Source organism: Phocoena sinus, chromosome X (genome assembly GCF_008692025.1).
Source record: "Phocoena sinus isolate mPhoSin1 chromosome X, mPhoSin1.pri, whole genome shotgun sequence".
NCBI lineage: Eukaryota > Metazoa > Chordata > Mammalia > Artiodactyla > Phocoenidae > Phocoena > Phocoena sinus.
The window spans coordinates 62,407,492-62,426,270 of record NC_045784.1 but is presented as its reverse complement, the minus strand read 5'-3'; the positions used below and the strand labels follow the sequence as shown (position 1 = coordinate 62,426,270).

The 18,779-nt window shown below is 41.4% G+C and overlaps 1 protein-coding gene across 3 annotated transcripts in view; it reads left to right on the top strand.

Annotated features, from left to right (window-relative positions):
• HDAC8 (histone deacetylase 8) overlaps positions 1-18,779 on the top strand; it is a 247,874-nt gene that overhangs the window by 5,176 nt on the left and 223,919 nt on the right. For 2 of the 3 annotated variants that reach the window (XR_004348095.1, XM_032620122.1), the window contains exon 4: positions 699-840. Coding sequence is in view for 2 of the 3 variants with exons in the window: in XM_032620122.1 (XP_032476013.1) it covers positions 699-840 (142 nt within the window). In the remaining variant the exon portion in view is untranslated. Of the gene's footprint in view, positions 1-698; positions 841-3,473; positions 3,635-18,779 lie in introns of all 3 variants that reach the window. The other variant, XM_032620123.1, reaches the window with a different exon arrangement.

Sequence of the window (18,779 nt, the reverse complement as noted above, 5' to 3'; positions counted from 1 at the left end):
AGGGAAAGGAACTTGGGAGAGCTATGGTTTTAAAAAAAAAAAGAGTCCATGGCTTTTTCATTGAGTCCTTGCCAGGAAAGAAGAGAAGTCTTTCTTCTTGTTAAACTTGGTTATTGTTTCAGGGTGTGAGAGCTCCCCCTTCTGGTCTCCTGACTATTTAATTGAAGTTTCTGTTTATTCATTTTTTATAAACTCAATCACCAGTTCCTCTGGCCTCACACAGGAGGTCAGGGGGGTGGAACTGATAGTTCCAACCCTCATAATTCTACTGGCAACCAACCCCCATCCTTGGTCCACAAGTTACCTCATTAATACAACCAAGACACATCTATAACTCATCATTTAGGAATTCCAAGAATTTTAGGAACTCTGTGCCACAAACTGGGAGGAAATACAGTTGATCCTTAAACAGCGCATGGGTTAGGGGCACCCACCCTCCGTGGAGTCGAAAACCTGAGTATAACTTATAGTTAGCCCTCCACATCTGCAGTTGCGCATCCGCGGATTCAACCTACTGCTAATGGTGTAGTACTGTAGTATTTACTGCTGAGAAAAAAAATCCACCTGTAAGTAGGCCTGCGCTGTTCAAACCCATGTTGTTCAAGGGTTAACTGTATATTCTTTATTATAAATCATAATATCACACCCCTCTTTATCCAGCTTATCTTTTAACAAGCTCTTCTGATGTTTGCCTGAAGGTTATGACTGCCCAGCCACTGAAGGAATATTTGACTATGCAGCAGCTGTAGGAGGGGCTACAATCACAGCTGCCCAGTGCCTGATTGATGGAATGTGCAAAGTAGCGATCAACTGGTCTGGAGGGTGGCATCATGCAAAGAAGTAAGAAAATGACCTTTCTGCTTTCTATCTCTTTCCTTGAGTCAGTTTCTTATTTATGTAAACTCTTATGTTTATTGTATTGGCAGTTATTGAGAGACGTGGGGGTGTGTGTGTATGACACTTTACTACGCCTTCTGAAGAGATACAAGTAAAATAAAAAATGACATAATATAGTGGAAAGTGTACTATTGAAAGTCAGGACACCTGGGCTTTATGCCTACTTTTTCTACAAACTTGGCTGACTGACTTGGACAGATTAACCTCTCTCGGTCTCAGTCTCTTCATCAGGAAAATGGGCAGAGCAAAGGATATTAATCTAGATATCTAGACAATCTCTAAATTCCTTTTAAGCTTTCTGGAAATTCCCCTGTCTTCAAGGAACTTATACTCTAGAAACATTATTAAAACTAGAATAATTAGGGAGCAACATCAATTTTGGTACCAATTGAATATATGTATGAGATGAAGAGATATAGCAATAAGGAGCAGTTAATCATGGAAGTCTTGGAAGAGGTGAATTTTGGAGCTAGTTCTCGAAAGGAGTGGCAAACAGATTTTTGAATAGATGGAGAATTGATGAGAACAGATTTAAAACAAAAGGCTGAAGAATCAAAAAGGAGGCTTAGGGCTTCCCTGGTGGCGCAGTGGTTAAGAGTCCACCTGCCAATGCAGGGGACACGGGTTCAAGCCCTGGTCTGGGAAGATCCCACATGCCTCAGAGCAACTAAGCCCATGCTCCAGAACTACTGAGCCCATGTGCCACAACTACTGATGCTTGCGTGCCTAGAGCCCATGCTCCGCAACAAGAGAAACCACTGCAATGAGAAGCCCGTGCAACGCAATGAAGAGTAGCCCCCACTCGCCACAACTAGAGAAAGCCTGCGCACAGCAACAAAGACCCAATGCAGCCAAAAATAAATAAATAATTTTTTAAAAAAAAGAGGCTTATGCTGCTGTCTCTAAGCAGCAAAGTGGCAACTGAGAGGTGTTACCCTAAGGAGAAAGGGCTTGTGCAACAGCTATTGGGTGCTACTTGGAGTTACAGGAAAAGTCCTTTTTGAGTTTGATGTTAACATTTCAAACAGCTATACTCCGTGTCTGACAGGGACTGCTGAGCCTTATTCAGCATTTGGTATCTTGCTTAAGATGGCTGTAGTACATGTTGGAGGAGAAGGATTTTATTTATTGATTTATTTATTTTTATTGAAGTATAGTTAATTTGCAAAGTTGTGTTAGTTTCAGCTGTACAGCAAAGTGGTTCAGTTATACTTTTCAGATTCTTTTCCATTATAGGTTATTACAAGATGCTGAGTATAGTTCCCTGTGCTATATAGTAGGTCCTTGTTGTTTACCTATTCTATATATAGTAGTGTGTATCTGTTAACCCCAAACTCCTAATTTATCCCCCCACCTCCAGAGGAGAGGGAATTTAAAAACTGAATTTATCAATGTGCTATTTGAGTGAAATAAAGCAGCAGTGGTAGGAACTGCCAATGCATCATTCACACACCAGTTGTTCATACTATCTGCCATGACCTTGATACTCTAGCGCTCTTGAGTCTAGAGAAAACAGCACTTTATTTTTCAGAATAAAATCTTGAGCACAATTTCAGCATATGCAGATTAAGGTAATAATATGGAATTCTTTTCATCAAATGGATAGATTTCATGACCAAAGAAATCCTTGAGTAAGTTCACTACTAGAATCTACAACTGAGGTGGTGGAGCATAGAGAAGCTGTGTTTAGTAATGAGTTTTACATGGTCTTAAAAACAAAGAGAAACAACCTGCCTTTTGTTAGTGTTTGCTCTATTAAAAAAATTCAAAATCAAGACAGTGATCTCTAGGAGGGAAAAATGACCCTGTCTGCTTCAAGCTATAGATAAAAGGGACAAAACCAAGCTTCTCTGAACCAAGGACTTCTCTGCCTTCTCTGCCTTCTCATGCTTAGCAAGTTGAAAAGACAAGTAGTGTGGTTTCATGGGAAATGCCCAGTCCTACAAGTCAGCTCTAGTTTCTGCATGTGGCACTGGAGCAGCTTATATATTTAAATTCACCACTTAAGGCCTCCTAGGGCCTGGGTCAGTTTGCAGTGGAATACCCAGGTACCTGCCACTTCTTATTACTGTTTTGCTGCCAAAGGAAGCACACTCTATCTCCAGCCAATTATGGCTGCCTCTGGGCTGTATGCAGGCGTGGGCATACCCACACGCCATTATCTTAACTGTTTCAGACAGCTTGCAGCTGATCCTACCTGGAAACAGACATGCCTGTGGTAAATATAAATTACCAAGAGTCTCTAGAGATTGCCCCAATTCAGGTCCAAATTCCAAGGCGTTCTTGGCGCCTCTAGAACCTCTCTGCAGATGGACTACAGGCATTTAGCCCACAAACTTACATCTAGCGGGCATTTATCTCTTATAACCACAGTATCTGTTTAAACCCCTGCATCCCCAAATACATGTACAGGTTCATACATGCCATTTATTCATTCAACATGCATTGATTAAGCACCTACATAGTGTCAAGCATATTTTTATCATCACTAATAAGCAGAGATACAGAAATTGAAGCATGGTACATTTTTCCCCTACCAATTTTGAAAAAGAAATCTTTTATTTCAAAATATCCAGGTGCTGGCAGGATTACAGTGAAATTGGCACACTCTTTTTGAAAACGTTGGAAATGTTAAGAGTGGGGAAAATGTTTGTACCTGTTGACCCAGTACTATTATTCTCAGCAATATTCTAAGGAAATAAACCAATTCTGCCCTCAAGAAGTTTATCTCTTAGAGGTAAGACAGCAAATAATTGCATCTGAAAGCCAAAGTAGAGTGATTTTCAAAGAAAATTCTGCAAAAGAAGAGTAATGAGAGACTAATGCTATTAGATATTAAACATAAAAAACTGTGATAATGAAAACACTGGTACCACTGGTATAAGATTAGACAAATGATGTTATAGTATACTCCCCAAAGAGACTGTTGCATATAAGAATTCAATGTTATAAAGGATGTGTTGCAAGTGATTGGAAAGGATTGTTCAGTAAATGATGTTGTGACAGCTTGTAGCATTTATACTCTCATCTCCTGTAATAAACTAAAATAAGTGGCAGCTGGATTGAAGAGTTAAATATAAAAAAGCAAATTAGGAAAAAAAACCTAGAATGAATGAATATTCATCAGGCTTCTAAAGGGGAATAGTTTTCTAAGCTTAGGAAAGAATAGAAGAAAAACAAAGGAAAAGATCAACATATTTGTATAAAATTTTAAAACCAAAATAACTTTTATGGCCATTTCAAAAATAAAATCTAAACACAGACTAGAAAGGCATATTTGACATAAATATGACAAAATGTGACAGGTTTGCATTTTCTCAGACATTCATACAGTATGATGCATGAGAAGAAATATGGGCAAAGAACATGAATAGACAATTTACAAAGGAGTTTTAAGCACAACTGGAAAACATGGGACAATGTTCATCACTACTAATCAAAGAAATGCAGATAAGTAGGTAACCTCTTTACCTAGCCTATCTTTAATAGAACTGGAAAAAAATGGTACTCAGTTTGCTAGTAATAGTGTGGTTTGGGTCAACCCCTTAAGAAAACAGTTTGGTAGCCAGCATGTATTAATGCCCTTTTATCTAGTAATCTACTTCTGAGAATGTTCCCTAAGAAAATAATTCAAAATATGGAAAAGAAACCTGAAGATATTTACCAGTGTTATTTATTTTTTAAAATTAGACATAACATGAATATCTAGCAATAAGGAAAGGGTGAATCCATTCCATGGAATATTATGCTATTATTTTAAATGATGATTATGAAGACTATGGGGCATTTCAGAAAAATACTTCTGGGTTAATAAAACAGGTTTTAAAATTGTTTGCACACTGCAGTTACAACTTTGTAAAATACATGCATTTTTTTTTAATACATGCATTTTTTTAAAAAAAATTAGTGGGAATGATAATAGTGGTTACGTTAGGGTGACAGAATTAAAATGACTTTTTAAATGTGTTTTTCTAGTTTTCAAAATTTCAGTAATGAGATTTTTTCTAACTTTTGCAGCTAAAATTTTACCAAAATAAAAAGAGGCAGGGCTTCCCTGGTGGCGCAGTGGTTGGGAGTCCGCCTGCCGATGCAGGGGACACGGGTTCGTGCCCCGGTCCGGGAGGATCCCACATGCCGCGGAGCGGCTGGGCCTGTGGGCCATGGCCGCTGGGCCTGCGCGTCCGGAGCCTGTGCTCCGCAGCGGGAGAGGCCACAACAGTGAGAGGCCCGCGTACTGAAAAAAAAAAAAAAAAAAAAAAAGAGGCAAAAAAATAGTTACAGCAAATATTAACAAAGGGTTAAAATCATTAACTATTCTAACTGATTTTTTAAAACACTAATATTCAGATAAATGAGTAAAAGACATGAACAATTTACAAAAGAGGAAACAAATAGTGAACAAACATGAAAAAATATTTATATTTAGTATCGCTAATAATTAGAGGAAGAAAAATTGAAACATTATATATACATGTATATATTTTACTTCTACCAAATTTGAACCAAAGGAAGAAAGATCTTAACTCATACATCTATTACTCTTGGTAATCTAAGGAAATAAGCCAATCCAAAATATGGAAAAGCTGTGTATATGAAGATGATAATTTCTCTTTCACGTATAATAGCCAAGAAAAAAGGAGGGAAGGAGACCTAAATATTCAACAACAGTGGGATGGTTACATAGTATACTGCAACATATCCACTTGATGGGCTATTATATAACTATTAAAAATGGTGGTTAGGACAACTGCATAACAAGAAAAAAATGCATATCATATATTGTTGACTTTGCTTTTAAAGGGCAGGTAGCTACAGCATCATATATTCACTCTGATTAGAGATATGTAAAAAAATATCTGCATATGAAAAGAATTTCTAGAAGGAAATACAGCAAAATGATACCAGTGACTTTGTGACGATGATGATAGTATGATATATAAAAATATATATATAATATATATATATACATACACACTATATATATATACTATATGTATATGTGGGTATACACACACACAGATATATGCATGTACCTTTTCTCTGTTTTATATATTTTCATATATTTTCTCTAATATGATTATATTACTTTTATTAATAAAACTTTTTATAATAAAATCTGCTTGGAACAAAGTGGGAAGCTGTTACAATAGAGGCATAATATGGTCGGTGTATGCTAGAGTTAGGCACAAGGTAGTGGGGCGTCCAGAAGGAGTGGACTGCACCACTTACTAGTTGTGTATGTGACCTTGGGGTTATTTCAGGAACAGCATGTGCAGAGGCACAGAGGTGTGAAAGCTGAGGGCACTTCCAGGTCTATAATTAAAGCTGAAACCAAGGGCTCCTATAGGCAAGTGGCTGGAGGTGAGGTGGGAGAGGTATGAAGGGTCCTGTTTGCCAAGCTGAACAGCTTGGACTTGATCCTTCAGGTCAGTGGTTCTTGACCTATTTTGGTCATGGACCCCTCCGAAAATCTGATGAAAGCTGTATAACACTGTCCCTAGAAAAATGTACATACACAAATTTTTCCTTATAGTTTCAGAAAGTCTAAGGATCTCCTACAGCCCATGTGTGGATCCCTGGTTAAGAACCTTGGTTTAAAAGAGTAAAGAATCACTGAAGGAATCTTTAGCCAGGAAGAGGTAACATGATCAGATTTGCATTTTAGGAATATGATTCTGGCAATAGTTGGTAGATAAATTGGTGAGTGTTGGGGGCCAGAATGTTGACAGAGAAATCTGTTAGGACCTTTACTGTGATAATAATCTATCCTAAAGGAGGTGAAAGCTGTGGTGATGAGCATAGATGAGAGAATAAATTCAGGAGCCATTTAGTAGCTAGAATAGGTAGGAATGGTAACCAGTTTGATATAAATGATAAGGAAGGAGTGATCTAGATTTCTTGTGTAGATGACTGAGTAATTGTGTTACCTTTAACTAAGAATAGTAGGGGATGGGGACTGCTCTGCCTATGGAGCATCTATTAAAGATGTCTATTACAGAGTCGGCAATGGGGTCCAGCCTATGACTTCTCAACTTTAATGTGCATACAAAATACCCAGGGATCTTATTAAATTGGAGATTCTGGTTCAGGTCTTGGGGGAACCTGAGAATCTGCATTCCTAACAAACTCCCAGGCAATACTAAAGGCTGCCAATTTGTGGCCCGTACTTAGACTAGCAAGAGGCTGGAGCTCAGGAGAATCATCTTCACTGAAGATACAGATTTGGGAGCCAGTAGCATGATAGGTGGTAATTAAAATTAAGGAAATAGACAAAATAACCTGGGAAGATGTGTAAAGTAATACAGGGGAAAAAACTCAAATAATGAGCCTTGTGGAATGCCAGTGTTTACAAGGCAGGCAAGAGAAGAAAGATCTCAGAGTTGAGTCTTGAGAAGGAGTGGTGAGAGAGATAGGAGGAGAATCAGAAAAGACTTATCAGAGAAACCAAAGGTGAACCTCAAGAAGACGGGTTTGGATAGCAGTGTCTTCTGCTGCTGCAGAGCGTGTATTCTCAATGGGAGTGATACTGCCCCCAAGGGAGCAAAAATTGATTCTTGCCGGGACAGGTGGTAGGGGAGCGGGGGCGGCAAGAAACTTAGATGTTACATAGTTTATGGTTTTCCAAAGGGTCACAGTACATAACAGATGTACAGTACATCTGTGATATAAAATTTCGCGGAGAGGTCAATTAGAAAAAGGTGTCTAAAAAGGCTCCTTGGGTGAGGGGACGATAACGAAAAAATGGTTGAGAAACAGCTGTAGAGAAGGAAAGTAAGATTTCTCAGTAAGGAGGTTGTGGTTAAGAAGACTTCAAAGGATGGAGAGGAGTGTGCTGGGGAGACAAGTAGGTGAAGGGCCTTGCAGAAGCAGCACTATGAAATAGCTTGGCGGATTGGGGGAACTACACACATTGCTGGAGGGTTAAGGTTCAAAGTAGATAATGGCAGCAGATGAGGTAGAAAAGTAGGAAATGGCTCATGAAGGGCTTCATGTATGTCGGAGTCACTCAGTTGAAAAATGCAGATTTCTAGACCTCTCAGAGATCTTGATCAGGTAGGTTTGGACTGGGGCATCAGAACCTGCACTTTCAAAATCTAGGGGTGATTCTGATGCACACACTTTGAGAAACTCTTCAGTAGGAAATGGGGGGGGCACTGAAATATTATGTTAGGTAGTAACGTGGTTAGATTTGTGTTTTAGGAAACTGTAGTTATAGAGGATGGATTGAAGGAGGTGTAGACTGTAGGTCGAGGGACTGAATTGGGTATTGGCACTCTCACTGACAAGTGATGAGGACCTGAACTAAGGCAGAGCAATGAGAGTCAAACCCAGGCAATCTAATTCTTCAACCTGTGTACTTAACCCCTGAATTATACCACCTCAGTACACGGGAGTAGGTGGTGGTATGCAGCAGAGGTAGTACCCAGGGAAATTGGATTCTGAGATTTGGAGATGGAGGTGGAAGCTGGAACTAGAAGCAGATGTGTTGCCTATATATGAAATGGTAGCACAAACCAGGAAAATGGGTGTGATTACTTAGGGAAAAGGGCAGAGAGTGAGGAGAAAAAGAAAATAGAGCCCAGAACCCCAGGAAATACCAACTTGTAATGGGCAAGTATAAGAAGAAGCCCCAGTGAGTTCAGCTGAAAAGCAGCAATCAGGACTGACCAGGTAATCGAAATAGAAGGGGACCATAGAATACCAAGGGAGCAGAAGAGTTTAAAGAAGAAAAGAGCTCTCAACAATCCAGAGCAGTACTGAAGTGTCAGTCATATTTGGCAATTAATATAGTCATTAATGACCTTGGTAAGAGAACTTTCTGGAGAGTGATGGGAATACAAACTGTTGAGGGGTGAGCAGGAACTAAAGAAATGGACAAGAAAGGAACATTAATCTGTCCAAAAGTTCAAATGAGAAAGAAAGGAGAGGAGGGCAGTGGCCAAGGGAAACTAAGGGTTGAGGGCTGACTTGTTGGATTTGTTTTAAGAGCTTTGAGAACATTTGTAGACTGAAAGGGAAATAATGGAAATATGAGAAGGATAAGAAATGGAGCAAAGTCTCGGAGGAGGCAGGAGAGGATGGGAGGAATGGCTTTGGGAGGAGGAGACCCACCTCTTCTGGAGCCAAAGCAAAAGGAGTCAAGGAGGGTATAGCAGAGAAGTATCTGGGTTGCCTACTAGTGAGTGCTGGCCCCATGGCCTCTACTTTCTCCATGAAATGACTCTTGTCCACTTCTATCACTTGTTCACAGGCCTCTTTGAATTCTTTGATTCTGCTTTTTGTAGTCAGTCTCTTAAGAAGCCATCTTGTCCCATCTAGATCCCCTTAAATGGGACTCACTCTTTCCATGTAAACATGTACTAGGAGGTATTAAAACCCAGCATGGGACAGTGACTCCTAACCTCCAGAATTTTGCCGAGATCGCATCTTCTTTGTCCACTTTGACTGGCTGTTTCTCATCCTCACCTCTTCCTGTTTGACTCTGCATTACAGCTCCCAGTATTTTCCTTTATCTCATTCTGGTAATCCATTTAAGACTTATTTCCATCTCTAGCTCAACCTGCCCTTCTTCTTGCCACAATTCTGTTATTTGCCATCTTATCCCATGACATTTCAGCCTTCCACCTGGTGACACGGGATCTGTGCCAGCTGGGCCCCCTCTGCCTGCTTCGCTGCTAGGAGAGGAGAGATTATTGCCCTAGAATGCCATTGGTTTCTGGGACTTCCACCTGGGGGCAGTGAATGATAGAGCCATATAACTCTGCCTTGTGTCTTGGCAAACTCAACAAGAAGAATATAGAATGAGACCTCCAGCTCTTAGTTACCGTCCAGCTAGCAGTTGGGATCAAAGCTACTAGAGCTCTGTTCTCAAGAGCTCCAGCTCTTTATGCACAGAGTGAATGACAGTGGATTGCATTCCAGTTCCAGTTCTCCAGAGTGCTGTATGTGCAGTATAACTCATTAACCAAGCATCCAGAACCCCCTCCTCTACTGACACCATCCCACCTCCAGCCTTTCCAAACCAATAGATCACTGCATGAAAATGGAAACCTGGATTCAGGATCAGCCACGTCGCCTCAGCACCAAGGCAGACTCCTCCTTCAGCCATGGAGCGCATGTGCTTATCACTTCCTCTTTACACCCATTCCATCCTGGCACCTGCAGAACAGACCCATCATGAGACAAAATAAACAAACCTTTCCCATAATAGCCCAGATCAGATGAGATCTAGGGAAGATAGTCTAATACAGTGGTTCAGTGTTGCACAGGGAATTCCAGCTCCATCAGTTACTGTGCCTCATTATCCTCAGTTGTAAATTAGGGATAATAATAGTACCCACCTTATAGGGTGATGGGGCTTAAATCTGATCATTGTATTAAAGAGCCTAGCAAAGAGCCTGGCACATAGTAAGTGTTTGATGAAAGTCACTTATATCCAGATTGGGTTACACTCAGGGGGTCTTAGGTAGCCTCTCAGGCAAGTCTCTGGTCCAGTGGGGTCCCACTGCCTGTCCAGCTAAAGTGAGCCCTGGTACTGTTTGTCACCCACTGCACTTCCACGTCCCCTTTGCCCGTAAGCTCCTGGCTGAAAGTAGACTATTCACGATCGGCTTAAAGACTCAGGCCCTTTGCTTTGTCAAAGTTTCACTGCCAGCCTTCCCTATACCCCTACTCCTCCCAAACATCACATGAATTCACTGTTCGACCTCCACTACTAGGTCCAGCCCATACTCATAAGGCAAATGAGGATACTCCTGACCAAGAGACAGGGGGACCACCCCTAATTGGCAAGGGTGACTGTGCTGTAGTGCTGATATCCAGGACTTTTCTTCTTCCTAAGGAGCAGGTGCTCTCTGAGTCTAAAATCAAGGCCTTCTATAAAATAAAAACTCTGGACAGCAGCTGGCAGCAGGATTCATCAGATTCTCCATCTCTTCCACATTAACCTTGAGACCCTTTCTGAAAATAAAAAGCAGGGAGTTCTTCTTGTCAAGATTATTCTGTCCTCAGTGTAATCACTATTCAAAATCCTTTCTGTTACCCCAGAACCTTCTAGCTCAATTCCATAAGGCTCTGGCCTTCGCAGGGTTATGTATCCCCTAGGGGCACCTACAACCTCATCTGGATCAAGAAAGGTAATGAGTGGAAGATTCCTGTGCAGTGTTCCCCACTTGCTTCCAGCAAATGAGATCACACACCACCTCCTAGAATATTTACCTGGGCAATATTTTGATAAATTCACTTAATGAGATGTCACAGAATGTCTGAGCTGCATGGTTGTTGAATGATCACAGTAGCACTATCCCCAGGCCAAGCCCCAAAGTGTGAAAGTGATATTTCTGGGCAGAGTTTACATAGTGCTGGATAAGATGTACATTTTTCTAAAATGAAGTCCCTAAAATGATTGAAGACGTCAGCAACCCCTTGATACTGCCCACAATTCATCTACTACCTCTGCATCTTCACTTCCCCAGTATCCTTTCTCTTAAGGAGAAAAGAATTTGGTCCCCAGACACAAAAATGACCTTCCAGTAGCTGAAGGCCTTCTACCCCAGCCCTGGTCTATACCACTGACTAATGCCTTCAACATCCAGGTACGGGGGTGTGGGTGAGGAGGGGGTGATGGGTGGGGAGTATTGTCCTGTCACAGGAGGACCTAGGTACTTTTGATCTCTGGACCTAAGCTGGCCCTAAACAAGGCCAATTACCCCAAGTGGGAATGAGAGCTCTTAGTGATCAAGGCCACCTTCAAGATAGGGAGACACTTCCTTTGAGAGGGACAAGCAGTTTGTGATCATGAGCTCGAATTGTTATAGCGCAGAGGAGCCGAGGCAGCAAGTGTAGAACATAAAGATCCAGGTCCATCCTGGGGCAGCCCAGAGGTTTATGTTGTTCCAAGATGCCCCATTCTGTTAGAATCGGGGGTTGCCTGTGCCCAAGGGCACCCCTCCAGTGGGCCAACATAGCCTATTCAGACTTGCATATAATCTCATGGAGTGTGTTTCGTACTGTGGCCTGCAGCCCACTTGCATCTTAATTCTAAAATGAAGATTCCTAAATCAGACCCACTAGGGGTAAAGCCCAAGAATATTCTTTTTTTTTTTTTTTAACCAGTGTCTCCCTAAGGTGATTCTGATGCACAACACAGTTTGAGAACTCCTGGACTAAGGGTTCTTCTAGTTGCCCCATATCTGACCTAACCTCTGGTGTACCTCTGTGATCCTACAGTTGAGACAAAGACACACCAAGGTAACCTTCAGGTCCTTGGGATATCATCCCAATGAACTTCAGTGCAGATTTTTCCTCCTCCCACATCTGTAACACCTTCTTAGTGGTGGATCCCTCTTTCCCAGCCATTGCTGCCCATGCATCTAAAAGGCCTTCCACTTTCACAAGTTCCATAGCCATCTGCTCTCCAACCACAGCCTCCAGTTCATATACTAGTTTTGGAGAATACCATTCAAAGTCCTCCTCCCCCACATTTACCTCTCCACCATACCACTACCAGCAGACAACCTTCCAGGCCATATGGATTGACCAGGTCCTGGCGGAGCAGCAGTACTGCTACACCTCTGATACATAATACGATTGGTTCTCCACCTCCAGCCTCCTGAGAATTCATTTCTAATCCACTATACCCCTCCATCCAGACCTCTTCCCTTCATGGCATTAATTATTTCCAGCCCACTCTCACCCTGGCTATTTGCTAGAACCACTGACATCCCTGAGTCTGGTCAATATCTTGACTACCCAAGTATGGACCACCCAAGGGCACATTCTGTTAGCTTTCACCATACAACATGGCAGAGGGGGTAAGAGCAGGGACTCAAGTCACACTGCCTGGGTTTGAATCCCAGCACTGCCGCTTCCTATGTGATCTTGAACAACCTGCTTAAACTCTGTTCCTTGATTTCCTCACCTATAAAATGGAGATAATAATAGTACCTACCTCACAAAGCAGTTGTATTACACGAACTAATGTGTGTAAAGTACATAGACTAATACTTGGCCCATACTAAGCACCAGAAGGTGTTTGCCATATATGAATTACACTAACTGGATCATTCAGGTGTGATTTCCTTTTGGCACAGCCACATCTGCCATGGCAGAAATTGAAGGACTCTTACCTGGAAACCTTTGAAGTGAAATTCAGTCATCCGCCCACACACCTCCTACATCAGCAGCCCCTAGAACTTCATGCCCTTCTCACTCCATGATCACTCATCCAGTCTTGCCACTCCCCGATGCACTTGTCTACCTTGTACCCTGCAATTAGCCCCAGCAATCTAAGGCTGAGAGACCAGTTTCATCATGAAAGAGGTGTTAGCTTTCCAGTGGCATCATGGTTGGCCCACTGTCTGATTCACTGGAAGGTTGTTGATCAGGAAGTATTTGCAGGGGGGGGGCACTCAAGGCAACCTTGATCTCATAATCTTATTATAGGTATGCTTTCCCAGCTCAACCTCAGCATTCTCTCTCTTTTTTTTAAATTTATTTACTTTTGGCTGCGTTGGGTCTTTGTTGCTGCACGCGGGCTATCTCTAGTTGCGGCGGGGGCGGGGCTACTCTTCGTTGCGGTGCACAGACTTCTCTTTGCAGTGGCTTCTCTTGTTGCGGAGCATGGGCTCTAGGTGCGCGGGCTTCAGTAGTAGTGGCGCACGGGCTTAGTTGCTCTGCGGCATGTGGGATCTTCCTGGACCAGGGCTCAAACCCTTGTCCCCTGCATTGGCAGGCCGATTCTCAACCACTGCACCACCAGGGAAGCCCTAGCATTCTCTCTTAAATGTAATTCTGGCATTCGCTTTCAGGTCCAGGTACCAGGGAAGGGAGTAAATGACCCTCTTACTTATGCCCTGCCCCTTGCCTCCACCTCCTGACCCCAGATCCACTGGACCCGTCTACCTAGTCTCACTAGTAAAGGAAAAGATCAAATTGCTATGCTCAAAAACCAGGGGAGAGATCTTGAAAGTATGAACAAAGGTGGTGACAGTGGATGCGAAAAGGAAGAAGAGCACTTGAGAGTGATTTTAGAGGCATAACTGACAGAACTTGGTGATCAGTTAGCTCTTGGGGGTAAGGTGAAGGGAGACATCAAAAATACCCAGTTTTTTGCCAAAGTAGGAGGCAGTATTGTTAGTAAAATTGGAAGTGGCACACCGAAAGACATACAGAGATGTCAAGGGATTTGTGACATAGAGAAATCTGAGTGGGTAAATGGATAGCTAGGTAGGAGATGGTAGAGAGTAGATTGATTGGTGGGTGTCTGGTTGACATCCCAAACTTAATATATGTCCAAAAGCTAACTCCTAATCCCCCCTCATATGGCAGCCCTACTCTTCCAGTTGTTGAAACCAAACATGTTGGAATCATCCTTGACTCCTTTTCTTTCACACCCCACGTTCAGTCTGTAAAAAATCCCAACTCCATCTTTAAAATATATCCAGAATCTGAACACTTCTCACTGCCTCCAGCACTATAACCCTAGTTCATCTCTCTCGGATTATTGCAACCACCTCCCAACTAGTGTTCCTGCTTCTGGCCTTGCCCCTGTTAGGTCTATTCTCCACACAGCAGGCAGAGTGATCCTATTAAAACAGAAGTCAGATCCTATTACTCCTCTGTTCAAAACACTGCCTTGGCTCCCAGTTTCACTCAGAGTAAAAGCCGAAGTGCCTACCGCGGCCTACAAAGCCCTGTGCAGTCCCCCTATTTCTCCTCCCCCCCTGTAGAACTACTGTTCTTTTCCTCGCTATTATCTGGCCACTGGACTCCTCTTTTCCCTTGAACATACCAGGCATGTTCCCACCTCCAGGCCTTTGCCCTTCCTGTTCTCACTGCCTGAAATATCCCTCTCCCAGTTAATGACCCTTTACCTCCTTCAAGTCTTTGCTCAAATATCACTTTCTCAGTAAGGCCTTCCCTGACCACGTTTTTAAATTTGCACTGCATAAAAGCCTCCCATTGCCCTTTCCCTGTTCTATTGTTCTCCATACTATTGATTGTCTAAAAAATTATTTTACTTATTCATTATTTATTTCATGCCTTACACCCCTTCCCACTAGAATATAAACTTCATAGGGGGTAGGGATTTTTATTTGTTTTGTTTATTACTGTAGCTTCACTGCCTAGAACTCTACCTGGCACATAGAAAACTTAAAAAATTTCGATCGAGTATGAAAGTTGGAATGGATGGGCAGAGAGAGATGAGTGGGAAACATTGATTCCCAACCCTTTGGGGGAGTGTCTCTCCTGGTACTACCAATTGACTTATGGAATGTCAATATGTTTGAAAAATAAAGAATAAAGTTATTTAAATTGGAAAGATGAGTTAGTGCCTTCTCAAGGTAGGACTTCAATAGATATTGGTTGAATGAATCAATGGTAGTATCGTAACAGGTATTATGAAATTAGAGAGAGGGAGAGGGAGAGAGAGAGGGAGCGGGGAGAGAGAGAGAAGGAGAGAGAGGAGATTCCACACAGCAGTCAGAGGTCTGAGTGTTCACGACGTCCAATGAGCAGTCAGCACGTCAGATTTCCATCATATTGAACATGACCTACCAAACTGTGGGTTATATAAGCTTTGCATTTTAACCAAGAGACCAATAGAGGGCGTGCGAGGTTAAATCAAGAATGTTCTCTGCTTGATGAGATTCTATTAACGTCATCCACATTTATATTTATTGATCTGATGTTCATCTAAACTGTTTCATCAGTTCAGAGTGTTCTCTTGAGCTAATTTCTTTCATGAGCCCAGTATCTGGCTCATAATACTTCTTTAATAAATATATATACTTTGAATGAAAGAATGAATATATAGAATCAAGAGATTTTCACCTTGAAATTTGTGTTTTACTAATTAACCATGGTCAGTATTTCCATTAAGAAACTATCCTTCAGCATTCATAACCTGACTGACGAATAGAGCTCCCATGGTCCTTGGTGCTTACAGAATCCTTAGGCAAGAGGAGGGCAAGAATCTGACTTGGAGTTTGGGTGCTTTGTCTGTGTAAGCGATAGTGTTAGACAACATCAACATCATAGTGCCTGAGGTAGGAGTTGCTAAAGGCCCAGGCTGCCTCTGCTCCCATACCAGCTCCTCTCTCCATCAGGAGGGGCTGGCAGCTGATGGAGGATGCAAGTCACCAGGGATGGCTTGTCCCCCACCCCCCCACCAATTGTTAGTTTGACTTCTGCAAATGGGGATTTCACTGCTTTTGAAACCTGCTGCCTACAATGTGTTTTCAAGATGTAGGGTTGTTTGGGATGAAGAAAGTTAAATAGGCTTTGCTTATTATCTTAATTATCAACTGTTCCCACTGAAATTCTCTGAAGGGATTTTGGGTGCCTGGATTTGTGGCTTTCTGAGCTGGATTACTATGGGGGTATGGAGTCCTTGTCCTGTTCTTATCTGATGGCTGAAGTCTCTGAGTGCCCTTGATCCAGGCCTGTGAGCTAGGCCCTCAAGTATTAGATCTTTTTCACTAGTGTAATCATTTCAAATAGCCTGAGAAATAGAACCCACTTTTAATAAACTTTATTTTTTAAGAATAGTTTTTCATTTACAGAAAAATTGAGCAGATAGTACAGAGAGTCCCAATGTATCCCATACCCAGTTTCTCCTATTATTAACATCTTACATGAATATAATACATTTGTTAAAATTAATGAACCAATATTGATATAGTTCATAGTTTATTCAGACTTCACCTAATACTGTTTTTCTGTCCCAGGATCCCATCCACGTGTAATGATGCTACGTTACATTTAGTTGTCATGTCTCCTTAAGCTCCTCTGGGCTGTGACATTTTCTCAGGCTTTCCTTGTTTTTGATGACCTGGACGGTTTTGAGAAGTGCTAGTCATAATATTCAGTAGTATGCCTTTTTCAGTCTATTTTAGGTATTTTAATGTGTTTTTCAGTCTATTTAATGGAATCATTTCAAATAGTCTGAGACATACAACCTTTCTTTATTGTTCTTCCCAGTACCTGTTTTTATAATAAATCTGAACAGTTCCTGAAGCTGGTCCTTGCTAGAGCAGGGCAAGTATCTACAGCATTGGTGAATTTTTCTACAACAGTGTGCACTTTGAGTAAGCCTTGCAATTTATTTTCCATAGTCACCAAACCCATGCTGGTATCATCTTTTCTCAGAAAACTTAAATGAAAATTGAAGGTGCAAATTCAAAATGTGTATCTATAGAATTAATTGGTCTGACTTCCTATTTTTTTCTAATGTCTGAATTGTAGTGAGAGTCTTTGTTTCCTCAGTTTTGCTGTTTAAATATAAGAACCAAGAATTCTGTGGAAGAAGAGAAGGAATGAGAGTTGGATAGAGCCACGTGTGATTCTACAGTTTTACCTTCATTTAATTTTCTACCCCAACCTGTCTTTAATACGAACTGTATTATCACTAAGATAAAACTCAACTTTCTTTTTCTTTTTTCAACGCATTTTCAAATATTTAATCCAACTACCCACACACATTCTTTTTTTCTTTTTGACATCTTTACTCTAGTATAATTGCTTTACAATGGTGTGTTAGTTTCTGCTGTATAACAAAGTGAATCAGCTATACGTATACATATATCCCCATATCTCCTCCCTCTTGCATCTCCCTCCCACCCTCCCTATCCCCGCTCTAGGTGGTCACAGTGCACCGAGCTGATCTCCCTGTGCTATGCAGCTGCTTCCCACTAGTTATCTATTTTACATTTGGTAGCGTATATATGTCCATGCCACTCTCTCACTTTGTCCCAGCTTACCCTTCCTCCTCCCCGTGTCCTCAAGTCCATTCTCTACGTCTGCGTCTTTATTCCTGTCCTGCCCCTAGGTTCTTCAGGACCAATTTTTTTTTTAGATTTCATATATATGTGTTAGCATACGGTATTTATTTTACTCTTTCTGACTTACTTCACTCTGTATGACAGACTCTAGGTCCATCCACCTCACCTCAAATAACTCAATTTTCTTTCTTTTTATAGCTGAGTAATATTCCATTGTATATACGTGCTACATCTTTATCCATTCATCCGATTATGGACACTTAGGTTGCTTCCATGTCCTGGCTATTGTAAATAGAACTGCAATGAACATTTTGGTACATGACTCTTTTTGAATTATGGTTTTCTCAGGGTATATGCCCAGTAGTGGGATTGCTGGGTTGTATGGTAGTTCCATTTGTAGTTTTTTAAGGAACCTCCATACTGTTCTCCATAGTGGCTGTACCAATTCACATTCCCACCAGCAGTGCAAGAGGGTTCCCTTTTCTCCACACCCTCTCCAGCATTTATTGTTTCTAGATTTTTTGATGATGGCCATTCTGACTGGTGTGAGATGATATCTCATTGTAGTTTTGATTTGCATTTCTCTAATGATTAATGATGTTGAGCATTCTTTCATATGTTTGTTGGCAGTCTGTATATCTTCCTTGGAGAAATGTCTGTTTAGGTCTTCTGCCCATTTTTGGACTGGGTTATTTGTTTTTTTGATATTGAGCTGCATGAGCTGCTTGTAAATTTTGGAAATTAATCCTTTGTCAGTTGTTTCATTTGCAAATATTTTCTCCCATTCTGAGGGTTGTCTTTTGGTCTTTATGGTTTTCTTTGCTGTGCAAAAGCTTTTAAGTTTCATTAGGTCCCATTTGTTTATTTTTGTTTTTATTTCCACTTCTCTAGGAGGTGGGTCAAAAAGGATCTTGCTGTGATTTATGTCATAGAGTGTTCTGCCTATGTTTTCCTCTGAGAGTTTTATAGTGTCTGGCCTTACATTTAGGTCTTTAATCCATTTTGATTTTATTTTTGTGTATGGTGTTAGGGAGTGTTCTAATTTCATTATTTTACATGTAGCTGTCCAGTTTTCCCAGCACCACTTATTGAAGAGGC